The 14,491-nt window shown below is 37.1% G+C and overlaps 1 protein-coding gene across 2 annotated transcripts in view; it reads left to right on the top strand.

Moving 5' to 3' along the window:
* USP53 (ubiquitin specific peptidase 53) overlaps window positions 1–13,896 on the top strand; it is a 55,841-nt gene extending 41,945 nt beyond the window's left edge. For both annotated transcript variants that reach the window (XM_089302875.1, XM_089302876.1), the window contains 2 exons: window positions 9,046–9,142; window positions 10,883–13,896. In XM_089302875.1, coding sequence (XP_089159001.1) covers window positions 9,046–9,142; window positions 10,883–11,855 — 1,070 coding nt within the window. In that variant the 3' untranslated portion in view covers window positions 11,856–13,896. The remainder of the gene's footprint in view (window positions 1–9,045; window positions 9,143–10,882) is intronic.
* Window positions 13,897–14,491: the final 595 nt, after the last annotated feature.

The raw sequence follows: 14,491 nt of genomic DNA, 5'->3' as shown, positions 1-14,491 counted from the left end.
TTATTGACCTGTAGAATCATTTTCTACCAATAGCTAAAAGACTTCAAAGTATTTCATACAGAAGTTGGTGCTGTGACATAGCATTTAAAGCCACTGCCTGCAGTGCTGGCATCCCATATGGATGCCGGTTTGAGTCCTGGATGCTCCATTTCCCATTCAGATCCCAGATATAGCCTGGCAAAGCAGTAGAAGATGGCCCAAGGACCCCTGCACCTGTGTGGGAGAACCAGAAGAAACTCCTGGCTTTGGATTGGCATAGCTCTGGCCATTGTGGCCATTTGAGGAGTCAACTAGTGGATGAAAGACCTCCTTCCCTCTCTGCCTTTCAAATAAATAAATAAATATTTTTTTTTGTTTTAAAAAAAGTATTTCATACAGGTATATTTACTTTATTTAATTGAATGGCAAAAAGAAAGATCAAATCAGAGATCTCTCATCTGGAGCTGGGCCAGGCTGAAGGCAGGAGCTGGGAACTCAATTTGAGTCTCCCATGGTGTGGCAGGAACCCAACTACATGAGTCATCACCTGTTGCCTCCCAGGGGGTACATTAGCAGGAAGCTAAAATCCGGATCAGAGCTGGGACTCAAAGCCAGGCACGGGATGCAAATGTCCCAGCCACTGTATTGAGTACCTGCCCTCATACAAGTATATTCGATGGTAGAGAACCAAAATCTGTTATAATGCTATTGTAGCTATTTCTTTTTCTATTCATTAATAGAGACATTATATAAGCTGGTCTGTCTATGTCTTTATGGGTTCTGTTGCAAAAAACCTTCCTTATACCTGCCTAAAGTATTATTTGGGACATTGTCAAAATTACCACAGTACCATTTTGAGTGTTTTAGCTCTTCTTTTAGAATGGAGTTTTAATGGAATTTTAAACGCTTTAAATTAAATCCAAGCTAAGAAAAATGATATGTTCCAATGCATGTATTCAGGAGAAAGAACCACACATTTGAAGAATACAAGTAGTTTGGTATATGCAAGGCATAGGTGGAAATAGGAGATGATGGAAAGAGGATAGAAGCCAAATCATGACAAAACTTCGTGCTATTTTTTGATCTTACACGAAGTGGAGAGGCACTAAAGGGTAAGGAGAGTGGCAAACTCCCACTTGTATTTTAGAAAAGACCATGGAGTAGCAGTGTAGAGAGTAAATTTGGAGCAATGAGAAAAAATTTGCTAGATAACTGTTGTGACAGCCTAGGAGAGGAAAGCTGAGGACACAAACTAATGCATCACAGTCCAGACAGATGACTTGGGAGAATCCAGCAAGCATACACAAGCAGGATGATCAGTCACATTCAAAATGAGGGGAAAAGAAAGCGAGGATAGCTGTACTGGGGACTTACGTAACCAGGTTCACCACTGACCGAAACAAGGAATATGGGAAGAACAAACTGGGTTGGGGCAGGTGTTTTTTTGATTTCTTAAATTTATCATCTAGGTAAACATTTAATTGGCAGTTATGAATGTAAGTTTAGAACTCAAGAAAGATTATGTGATTTGTAACCATTGGCATGCATGGAATTGAATGCCATAGTCATGGGCAAGATCATTCAGGAAAACTGGAGATTGTAGGGGAAAACAAAATAACACATTGGGTCAGCTGAGAAGAGAGGTGAGCTGGAAGGGTATGAAAAAGTCTCAGAGAGGGAGTTGTCATAACTGGAAGTTAGAGAAATGGAGAACCTTATGGAGAGTGGCCACAGACTAAGCAGAATAAAGATCAAAACCCTGGGCCAGTTCGAGTTAGCAGTCAGTAAGTCATCTGTGACGTCATCCAGCAGTGTTAGAGAACAGTAGAAACAGAAGGAAGACCGAGGCGGAATTGAAGTACTGCTTCATTTGGAACTAATCTAGAAGTAAAGGGCTGTGATACTTGTTACTTGTTTTTTTTGTTGTTGTTTTTGTTTTGTTTTTGAAAGATTTATTTATTTATTTGAAAGAATTACATGGGGGGGGGGGGGTCTTCCATCTGATGGTTCACTGCCCAGTTGGCCGCAACGGCTGGAGCTGTGCCAATCTGAAGCCAGGAGCCAGGAGCTTCTTCCAGTTTCCCACGTGGTTGCAGGGGCCCAAGGACTTAAGCCATCTTCTGCTATCCCAGGCCACAGCAGAGAGCTGGATTGGAAGAGGAGCAGCCTGGACTAGAACTGGCCCCTGTATGGGATGCTGGCACTTCAGGCCAGGGCGTTAACCCGCTGTGCCACAGTGCCGGCCCCAGGGCTGTGATATTTTAACTTACTTGTAAAGAGTTCAGACTGAAGAAAAAGGGGAGTACACTCTTAACAGTAGTTGAATCTGGATAAAAGAAATACCAGTATTGTTTGTATTATTTTACATCCTTCAACTATTCTGAACTTTTGAAATTATTTCCAAATAAAAAATTTAAAGGGAATTACAGTGTAACAAAAAGTGAAAAAAAAAAAAAAAAAAAGAAAGAAGTTTATTTTATCTGTGAAAACAATACATTTCCTTGACTAGCAAAGAGGTAGTACTTAGACAAGAAAATAAAACCAAGTATTTAAGTTTGGGGTATATATATATTTTTTAGGTTGGAGAAGTTTGGGTATTTATATTGCAGAAAGTAATCATATCTAGTGGAAGAGAAAAATGTAAAGAATAGATGAGAACAATAATTGATGCAGTAAGACCCTTGAAGTAGAGTGAGAAGGAAACAGAAGGCAGAGTGAGAGGCTGTGAATGAAAGGAATGAGGCTTTTCTTTCAGAGACATAAAGATGAGTACAGTTGTTGATTATTGTGTATTTGTGCCAGGCCGGGCAGTGGAATTAGTTCATACCTAATGGGTGTTCTCTGTTCTCCATGAGGAAGGGTTATCTACTGAGATAAATATATAGGTTACAGTATTTACAGGTCTGGGCCAGGCCAAAGCCAGCAGCCAGGAACTCCATCCTTGGGTCCCACGTGGGTGGCAGGAGCTGGAATACTTGGGCCTTTCTTTCCTGCCTTCCCAGGGGGCATTAACAGGAAGCAGGATCAGAAGTAGAGCAGCCAGACTTCAACCAGCATTCTGATAATGGGATGCTGGTGTCGCAGGTTGTGTCTTTAACTTGCTGTGCCACAATGCTGGCCCTGCTATTTGTTTTTAAAGAACTCTGCAACATTGCTTAATCTCAGTAGATCGTGGAAATCAGGATTATTTCATGCTGAGATTCTTGATTTCGGAAATGACAAGAGTGAAAAAAAGTTAATCAGTGTTCTGTTGATTACCTTATTTTTTTATAAAAAAAAAATCTGTGCTTCTACTTTCTTAAGTGAAATATTCTATCCTTAATTTTGTTAAGTCTTAAAATTAAAAATGAAAAATTTTATTGGAAGAGTTTACACATGTGCACAGATTGATCATTTTCTCTAAAATAAAATGTCTTTTCAAACTGCAGAATATGTTCATTTCAAATAAATAGTAGTGCATAAAGGATCTGCAGAAAGTGAATGGAAAGTGCCTATTAGGAAAAATGGCATGGATTGCAAATATTTTTGTTTCAAAATAAATATCTTTTTAATTCATTTCATTTTCCACAAACTTTTTGAAGTCCACTATGTTTAGAAAAATGTGCTTTAATCAGTTGATTTTGTTTCTGTGCACATTATTTTTTTCTAAGAATTTTATGCACTGTTGACAGGCAGTATATTAACATGAGATTTTTTTCTCACTTGCTTTGGCCCAATACCACCCAATGGGTATTTGTATATTTTTTAAACTAAAAACTTTTGGTACTGGAATTTGTAGTAAAATGGCAATATTTGCTTTTCCTTTAGAGTATAGTTCAAGTGAGAAAAGATATTATTGACCCCTGCTTTTTTGTTTTGTAACATCCCAAAGTTTTTGAATTAGGTGCTGTAATTATAACCTAAAGATATCTCTGTTCTTTTGGTTATGATAAATTTAGCCAGAAATACCAGTTAAGAAGTTTTATGATTTTCCAACTTACTCAAATTTTATTTAAATGTATTTTTATTGTAAATTAGGTCAGGGATGAAGTTATTGCTTAAGATTTATAATTGTGGTATTATCTTACAAAGTCTCACTACACATAAGAGTAAAGATTACATTGTCTAGACTGGTAGTTTGACTTTATTGCTGTATCAGTCTGTTTTAAACCTAGGTCATCTTTTCAGAGGAAATATATTTTTACTTCTTAAATATTATGCTATGGGTTCTTTTGATACATTAAGAAAAATAGCATTAATTAAAGCTTCTTGTCTTGACATTGAGGTTTCTTCTGCGCCAAGTGTTAAAATTGGACTATCTTAGATTTCCAAAGAACCTGAAGCCAGAATTCCCGGTACAGACACATGGATGTTTATGTCAGCAGAAGAGAAAAATAACACATCTATTTTTAAGTTAGTTGGAATTCTGAACTCAAACCACTTGGTTGAATGCTTGCCATAGTGATACTAAAATTTCAGACATTGTGTAGAACCTCTGCTGCCTCCTGCTGCCCAGTGTGTGAATACCTTCAGAGAAATAATTAGTTATAAAGAATTATGTATTCATTTCCTTTAAAACTTTGCAGTTTATTGAAAATTATAATACAAAGTGATGTTATGATTTTTATTTTTAACTTTTTTATTTTTTAAGAAGATTGTTATTTATTTGAAAGGCGGAGTTACAGAGAAAGAGAAAAGCAGAGAAAGAAGTCTGCCGTCCATTGGTTCACTTCCCAAATGGCCGCAACAGACATGGGTGGACCAGGCCAAAGCCAGGAGGCAAGAGCTTCTTCCAGGTCTCCCATGTGGGTGCAGGAACCCAAGCACTTGGGCCATCCTCCGCTGTGTTCCCAGGTGCATTAGCAGGGAGTTGGTTCAGAAGTGGAGCAGCCAGGACTTGAACAGGTGCCTGTATGGGATGCCAGTGTCACAAGCAGCGGCCAATGTCACAAGCAATGGCTTTACCTGCTACGACACAATGTTGGCCCCAACGATTTTTAATATAATGCAGAATGATTAAATCAAACTAATTCTTAGCCTGCATATAATTTTAAGTTCAATGTTCCCAAAGAAGAAAAAAATACAAACTTGGAGTTATAGATGGATGAAGAAGTTGGCATATTTCTTGCAAACTGCTTCCAGATTTAACCTTTAGAGCCTGATCATAATGAAATATAGATTTTAAAAAACAGGGCAATAGTTAATGTATTCTGATCAACTGTAGATTGCAGTTCAATTTTGAATGAGTAGATGGTTTTTAGAAATGTAAGATCAGGGACCAGCATTGTGGCACATCAGGTTAAGCTACCACCTGCAGTGCTGTCGTTCCATATCTCAATGCTGGTGAGTCCTGTGTTTCCCATCCAGCTCCCTGCTAATGTGCCTAGGAGAGTGGTAGAAGATGGCCCAAGTTCCCTGGGCCCATCCTACCTACTTGGGAGACCTGGTTGGAGTTCCTGAATCCTGGCCTAGGCCTGGTGGTTGTAGCCATTTGGGAGATGAACCAGCAGACAGAAGATATCTCTATTTCTCCCTCTCTCAATGTCACTCTGCCTTTCAAATAAATAAAATATTTAAAGATTAGAGGGCAATATTCACTTTTATTAGAGCTATTTTAAAGTAATATTTTGTAAAGAGATAATCCAATTATCATGTTTTATTCTGAAGGTTAATATTGCTAAAGGCCCTGCCGTGAACTTAAGAATTATTGTTCAGAGGGAAATAGGAGTGCTTGCTGTCTTTTGTGTGATGCCACATTGGCCTTTAGGCCTTAATCCTAGCTAGTTAGAGGAAAAAAAAAAAAAAAAGTGGGTCAAAATTATTAATTTAGAATCTGAAGTCTTAGAGTGTACTGGGCTTTGAAATAACAAGAATCTCACTGTAAATTAGTGTAATTTTTTCTCATAAGACTTACTAAGATTAATAAACTGATACTTTTAAAAAAGATTTATTTATTTATTTGAGAGGCAGAGTTACAGAGAGGGAGAGACAGAGAAAGAGGTCTTCCATCCTCTGGTTCTTCCCCAAATGGCTGCAACCACTAGAGCTTGGTCGATCTGAAGCCAGGAACCAGGAGCTTCTTGTGAGTCTCTCCATGGATACAGGGGCCCAAGCATTTGGGCCATCTTCTGCTGCTTTCCCAGGCCATTAGCAGGGAGCTGGATTGGAAGTGGAACAGCTGGGATTTGAGCTGGCACCCATATGGGATGCTCATGCTGCATGTGGAGACTTAACCTACTGTGCCACAACGCTGGCTCTGTTTGGTGCATTTTACATGCTGAACTGGGGATAAGTTAAATAACACTTAGAAGGAGGAAATACTGCAGTATGGTTAAGAGCCTGGACTTTAACCATATAGATCTAGTTCTGCATTTGCTGGCTATGTAACCTTGGGTAAAACACTTAACCTTTCTTAGCCTATTTCCTTAGTGGAATGGAGATGGCAGTAATTTCTTTTAATTTTTAAAATTAATATAAACAGAACAGATTTCATGCATTCCATAGGTACATTTCCAAAAATCATACTCCCCCCTCCCCCAGGTTCCCCTCCTATTTTTTCCTCGCTTCCTTTCAGTAGTTTTTGCAGACATAATTTTAATCCACTGTATATTCACAGGCTATTAGATTCAGCAAGTAAAAAAGTAGGAAGACCACAGTTCCACAGGAGTATAAACAAGGGCTAAAAATAACAATCATATCACAAAATATCCATTTCATTCCTATACATTTTTTATATTCTATATTTTCCATAAATATTCCTATTATTTGCTTTGGATTGCTTTTGTACTTTTATTAGGAGATTTTCAGCCTTCACATTTTCATAATGATGACCATCATTATCTGTGTTTAGCACACCCTTAAGAATCGTTTGTAAAGGCTGAACAAGGTGACAAATTCTTTGAATTTCTGTTTGTTCTGGAAAGTCTTCATTTCACCTTCATTTATAAATGAGAGCTTTTTTGGGTGTACAGTGTATGCTAGGTTGACAGTTTTTTCTTTTAGGACTTAGACTATGTCTCTCCATTCTTTCCTAGCCTCTAGGGTTTCTGATGAGAAATCATCTGTTGGTCTAATTGGGGATTCTCTGAAGATAACCTGGCACTTCTCTTGTACACATTTTAGAATCTTTTCTTTATGTTTTACTGTTCAAAGTTTGACTACAGTGTGTGATGGTGAAGATCTTTTCTGGTCGTGTCTATTGGGAGTTCTATGTGCTTCATGTGTTCAGACGTCCATTTCTCCAAATTAGGGAAGTTTTCTGCTATTATTTCCCTGAATAGGCCTTCTGGTCCATTCTCTGTTTCTACACCTTCATGAACACTTAAGACATGTTTGGTCATTTGATAGTATCCCATAAATCTCAAACATTGTTTTTTAGGTTTTCTGATGTATTTTTTTGTCTGACTGAAATATTCCCAAGGATGTTTTCCAGCTCTGATATTCTTTTCTTTTGCCTTACCAAGTGTGTTGTTAAGGCTTTCCACTGTATTTTCTACTTGACATATTAACTTCTTCATTTCTCATATTTTAGTGTGATTTTTTTTTTTTGACAGGCAGAGTTAGACAGTGAGAGAGAGAGAGAGAGAGAGAGAGAAAGGTCTTCCTTCCATTGGTTCACCCCCCAAGTGGCCGCCACGGCCGGTGCGCTGTGCCGATCCGAAGACAGGAGCCAGGTGCTTCCTCCTGGTCTCCCATGTGGGTGCAGAGCCCAAGCACTTGGGCCATCCTCCACTGCCTTCCCGGGTAGTGATCTACCCCAGGCACTCCGAGAAATCTGAGCCTCTGAAGCCAGATACAGTGATTGCCCAGAGACCAGGTTATACCACACGCTCTATAGTGCAGTCACAGAATTCCCACAGTCATAGCACACAAGGCTCCCACAGTCACAGGGTGCAGAGGAATCTCTCATCCTCATGGGCCTCCAATAGATATGGAGAGAGCAGAGTTGTTCCCAGAGCCAGTTGCCTGTTGGTGCCCTGCCTTGGCATCTGTGATAAGGTTAGGTTAGGAGAACATCTCACAGTCCTAAGTGGGTGCCCAGCTTCCTGCCGGCTCTGCAGGCCGGATTCAAATCACTGGCAGATTTATGCCTCTGATAAAATCTCCTAATCATGTATGTGCATGAGCCGCTATACCCTCTATTTGCATTAACATGGCCTTTCTCCCTGCTGGTCGCCAGTAGTGGGCACCCTTGTGCGGGGATGGAAAAAAAGAGTGCTCTCCCTTCAAGGGGTTAGGTGGGCACCCTGCCACCCATGCGCCTCATGCCCCTCTCCCCAGCGCTGCAGGCCAGACTCAAAGTCAGTGTGGTCTGCAGAGTTCTTCCTCAGACAATCTCACCAGTGACGGGGCTGCTGCAATCTGCCTTCACCGGCTCCTAGAAAACGGCGTCAGGTGGTGTCCCTGCTCCTTGCCTTTGTCCTGTCTGTAGTGTTCCAAGGTACCTCTTCAGCAGTAATTTCTTTACAAGGTTGTCAACAAGATTATACAAATAGTAACAACATCTTAACAGTTGATATTTACAGCCTTACAGTCAATACATCTTACAGTCAATGAATGGTAGCTAATTAGTAGTGGTGTTATTTTTTATATACTATCTCCATACCCTCTCACTCTTTTTATCTCTTGATGTTCCTGTGATGTGGGTAAAGTGGATTACCATTATCCCATTATATAAATAAGGAAACTGAGATTGTGAAGGATTTAGAGGCTTGCTTAACGTTACCCATAGGTAGGTAATCCAAACTTAAATCTAAGTCGTTTACCTTCAGTTGCAGAATTTTTCCATCAGAAAACTGTGTCAGTAAAGCATGAAAAGCATTGTTTTGTTATTGCTGACACTATCAAGTGATGATAAATGGAAGAAAGAAAGAAATATTTATTTGCATAAGAATTCAAGAAGAGGTGTTGTTTTGGTTTGTGTCTTGAATTCATTTTCAATTGGAAGAGAATAGCCTGTTTATAGAAAATTTTATGTAAATATAAATAAATATACATAGAATAAGTTTTATAAGATCATTGCAATAATTTTGTTTTCCTCCTTTCTCCTCCCTCCCCCGAACTGCCTCCCTCCTCCCCTCTCCCCAGGCTTTAGAAAGGAATTTAAGAACTTGGATGCAGGTTGTAAATTTCCTGAGTGCCACCCGGAATCACACTCACAAATAAGAAGTCATTTGTTAAAAAGGTAATCATAGAAATTTGAAAATATTAAAACTTTTTTTCCTTAACACGTGTGTTACAGGAATTCTTTATTAGAAGAGTTTGAATACATATTACTATTCTGAAAACAATGAGTCTACAGTATGAGTACTTCAAAGAGTTTGTGAAATATGGAATCAAAAGATGTTTATTTTGATGCAAAATCAGAAAATGCATAGTTTTTTTTCTTTTTTTTTTTTAAATTTTATTTATTTATTTGAAAGAGTTACACACAGAGAGAGAGGTCTTCCATCTGCTGATTCACTCCCTAAATGGCTGCAACAGCCAGAGCTGAGCCAATCTGAAGCCAGGAGCCAGGATCTTCTTCTGGGTCTCCTACGTGTGTTACAGGAATTCTTTATTAGAAGAGTTTGAATACATATTACTATTCTGAAAACAATGAGTCTACAGTATGAGTACTTCAAAGAGTTTGTGAAATATGGAATCAAAAGATGTTTATTTTGATGCAAAATCAGAAAATGCATAGTTTTTTTTCTCTTTTTTTTTTTTTAAGTTTTATTTATTTATTTGAAAGAGTTACACAGAGAGAGAGAGAGAGAGAGGTCTTCCATCTGCTGATTCACTCCCTAAATGGCTGCAACAGCCAGAGCTGAGCCAATCTGAAGCCAGGAGCCAGGATCTTCTTCTGGGTCTCCTACGTGGGTACAGGGACCCACAGACTTGGGCCATCTTGTACTGCTTTCCCAGGCCATAGCAGAGAGCTGGATCAGAAGTGGAGAACTAGTATACAAACTGGCGCCCATTTGGGATGCTGGCATCGCAGGCAGCTGCTTTACCCGTTACACCACAGCGCTGGCCCCATGCACAGTTTTTTCATAAAGTACATTCTTGTGTGCATGAATTTCAAATGTTTTTGGGCCAAAATAAACTTATGTTTTGATTGTATTTTCCATGAACTTTTAGTAATGCTTATCTTACTGGGGATCATTAATAGGATGTTCATCTAAGGATAGAGGCTTACAAAGTGCCAGATATGATACATGATTGTTTTAATCTTTTCAGCATTTTTGTGAAGGTGGCACAGTAGCCCTCTTATCTGCAGAAGGTATCTTAAGATCCCAAGTGGATGCCTGAAATCACACATATTTATATATAGCTTTATATAAACTATGACTTTTCCTGTACTTATATATACACATGTAGTATTTGGGCCATCTTCTACAGCTTTCCCAGGCCATCAAAGAGAGCTGGATCAGAAGTGGAGCAGTCAGGACTTGAACCGGCACCCATATGGGATGCTGGCACTGCAGGCGGCAGCTTTACCTGCTATGCCACAGCTGGCTCCTATTTTAAATTATTATACCATCCTTATACTGTTATTTAACAAGGATTTTAATATCTCTATCTCTGTTACCTTTAAGCTTTAGAATGTCAGTGAGGAAGTGTTTTAGGATATTGAGTTGTTTGCCTGTAACATTTTCCTCATATTTTATACTATACTTTGTCACAAATAAATGTAACCTCAGTGTTTTTAAGTTGAAATCACTTTTTTAAATTTTTAGAAATATGATTGTGGTAATGATGCATGTTTGGTAAGCAAAAAATTTTAGGTTAGAAGGCAGTTGAAAACATTAATGATTACAAAATATACTTCCCATTTCTGTCATGTTACAAAAATAATACAAGTTATATACTGGGGAAATCAAACTGTAGGACAATATTTTTGTCCATGGTGTCTTAGCTTTGTTTTTATTTCCTATGTCAGGCCACATATCCATGAAACCAATGGAAAGTTACTTCCTTCATCCAGCTCGCAAATACTCAAGGATCATACTACTACAAGAGAGCACCTCCAACAATCAGAAGAACAGAAGCTTGAAAAACTAAATGAGTGGCTTCATTTAGAAAATTCTGAGAGAACAGATTTCCCTTTTCCTGTTGATGGTAATTCTACTTCTGGGAAGAGAGTAAACCATAATGAAATAATGTCACCATCTTCATTGTGGTTTTCACACATGAGAACTGTTGGGTTAAAGCCAGAAACCCCTTCTCTCATCCAGCAGCAAAATATGATGCAACAAGGTTATTCTGAGAATTCTCTATCAAGAGAACATGTAATTCAGTCAACCTGCAGAGCTGAAGGTTGTCAGATGCCAAAACTTTACCAGAATTTACCACCCCCTTTGCCACCAAAGAAATATACTATAACCAGTGTGCCACAATCAGAGAAAAATGACTCCATACCTGATGTTAAACTTACAGAGATGCTTAAAGCTAATTCTTCTAATCTGAAGCACAATTTAAGTACAGCTCAAGAGCCAAGGGCAGAAATAAATACATTTATGAATGACGGAAGTTGTAAAGAAACATTCCAAGCGAAAGACCAAGTTGGCAACATACCCAACTACTCTTCCAACTCTTCAACTAAAGATTTTCAGGCAAGCACAGGCCCAGTTGTTGATGGATTTTGCCAACCTGAACTAGACACCAGTTCTACATGTCCAAATGAGAAAATGTCTTTAACTACATATTTTTCCGTTGATAGCTGCATGACTGATACATATAGACTGAAATATCATCAGAGGCCCAAGCTCTGCTTTCCAGAGAGCAGTGGCTTTTGTAATGATAACTCACTATCTGAGAGTGAAAGAGGGTTAGGAGCTGTGTCACATAATAGTCTTGGTTCAGGCTGCCCTTCTGAACAAAGATATAAACCTAGCGTACACTGTAATAGGTAAATGATGAAATTGGGAAGCTTATATTCCTCACAGGCCGTTAAAATAAAATAGGAACCTACTGACCAAACCTAGAGATGGATAAAATTAAGACTCATGGCATTTTTAGTCATTTATCATTTTAACTTTGTTATTTTGTGAATATATTTGTTGAATATTATAGAGACTTTTTTGGCATGCCTTGGAACAATAGAAAATTGGGAAATATGTACCAACTCATTTTCCATAGCTACAGTTGAACAAAAATTAAATTTGCCCCTCTATTATGTGGCTAGTAGCCTGTTAAGTATTAATTAGTGCTCAATGTATGTCGATTGGTTAACTATGCTAACTGAAAAATACCAGGAGATACTTTGTCTAGTCAAAGTAGTCTTTGTTTTATGAAGAAGCACTTTTTAATGGGTAACAAATGGCTTCACCCGTTTGTTTTTGACTTCTGTGATAGTCTACTAGGTGAGATCCCTTTAAGTGTCTTTAAAAAAACTGACCCATGGATTTTATAGCATTTTGAAAAAAATGCCTTAATGATGAACAGTTTTAAATCAAACCTTGGAGCTCAGATAGAACTCAATTTAGCTCTTAGAACTTTTTTATTTTCAGAATCTGCTTAACATAAATTAGGCCTTTGACTATATTTTCATAAATACTTAAGCTATATAAGCTAAAAGATTAAAATACTTAAAGTTTAGTGTATTTATTTGTCTTGTTACAAATTTTTCTAATTTTATATGAAATGTGAAAAGTTTTTATATTTTGGTTTGGTTTACTTTGGACTGCTAATAACCAGTGTTAGGAATTAACCTTGGTCCCTCTTATTGGGAATGTCACTGCCTACATTTTCTCTGGCTGTAATCTTATGTGCTTAAAGGTTGATATCCACTTGGCTTGAATCTGAAAATCTATCCAGGTTTCCAGGTTAAATCTTCACCTTCATATAGGGTGTTTAATTTTATTGACTGTTTAATTAATTTCTGTATCCTTTCCTTTCCCTTAAACAGTGAATCTACCCCAGCTAATTTCTTGGAGAGGGCTTTCTTTTGAAATTAAAAGTTTTCTTTATTATGGTAACCTTACCAGTGAAAATAAGTTACTTTAATTGCCTTGTTTCATTAGTTGTCATTTCCTTTGTACTAAGCTGGTAAACTAACTGTGGTTTAGAATAGTTTTAAAATATCTACTCAAGAACTGAGAATCACAGAATTAAAATTTTCTATACATTCCTAAATAAACTTCATGAATAAATCTAATTCAACAAATGATTAATCTCTTACCTGATTCCATAAATTGTTAAAATATTCCAAAATGTAAATGATTAAAAATGAATACTTTTCACTAATTAGAAAATAATTGCTTATAAATGTCTAACTTCACTCTTACCAAATGTTGGCCAGATTTTATATTCTGAAATCTGTAGAGAAGTTTTTACTGGCTTTTTCTGACTATAATGGTTGGTGATTATGACTTTATAATCTTTTAATTTAGAAGTACTTGAATACTAACTAAATTTCATCTTTTAAGAAAGCCTATTTTTAACAATTTTTTAGTATGAAGGATTTGTAAATAGTGTATATCTTGTGAAATTTTATTTGAAATGTCAATATTTTAATCACTGCTTTTATAACTTTGTAAAATACTAGAAAAATGAGCTTCAGGTATTGTCAATAGCTTTCAAAAACTTTGTGAATTTTTACTTTCTATGTGGTCAAAATGTCCAGTTGGAAACATATTTCAAACATTTAAACTAATTTCTGTATTTAACAGCAGTTACATACAGTTCTTTCAACTCACAATTGAGTTGTAAACATCAGGTAGTTCCAGTTTTTGCCTATTTTAATGTACTCTCTGGTTGAAACCTCCCGAGTCCTGTCCAACTAAAACATTTTATGGCAACTCAACACTCCATACATTGTATACATATATTTACTAGTCATTCACATGTAAAATTTTTACTTCTAGAGTGCCTATTTATTTTTATATATGTTTGCATCTGGTTATTATAAGCTTTTTTAAAATAATACAATAAAAATTGTAAAGTTTAAAATAATTATTTTCAGATGTATTTTCATGTGAAATCACCTTCTGGTTCAACAAATTTTGAAGATAAACTGAATTTTAGGTCAATATGGTTAGAATTTTCTTTGCATTCATGAACTGTGAATGGGAAATATAAGCCAATTTAAGATTTAAGGGAACTTGGAATTTCACTGTTAATAAAATGTTATCATAGGCAGTTCCTAGAAGTGAAATAGCAAACAGGTCTAAAGCAGAGTTGTAGAGAAGGATTGAGCAAATTTTCCACAAAACTACAGATAGCAAATAATTTAAGACCATTCTCTCTCTGTAACAGCTACTCAACTCTGCTTTTGTAATATGAAAGCAGCCATAATAATATGTAGAACAGTGGGGCATAACTGTTTTCCAATAAAGCTTTATCAACATTGAAATCCCAATTGCATATAATTTTCATGTCATGAAAGTCTTTTTTGTTTTCAAACCTAACAAGTACCAGTAGCTTGCATGTTTTCTATATACAAACAGGCAGCAACCAGATTTGGTCCACTGATCCTGGTTTGATGACTTTGTCCTTGAGGATAATCTGTATTAAATGTCTGCATTGATGCTAAACAGCAGAAGTCCCC

This window comes from Oryctolagus cuniculus, chromosome 8 (assembly GCF_051225735.1).
Source record: "Oryctolagus cuniculus isolate XC-2025 breed Fujian yellow rabbit chromosome 8, ASM5122573v1, whole genome shotgun sequence".
Classification (NCBI taxonomy): Eukaryota; Metazoa; Chordata; class Mammalia; order Lagomorpha; family Leporidae; genus Oryctolagus; species Oryctolagus cuniculus.
The sequence above is the reverse complement of the archived record's forward strand: the minus strand, read 5'-3'. Positions and strand labels throughout refer to the sequence as shown.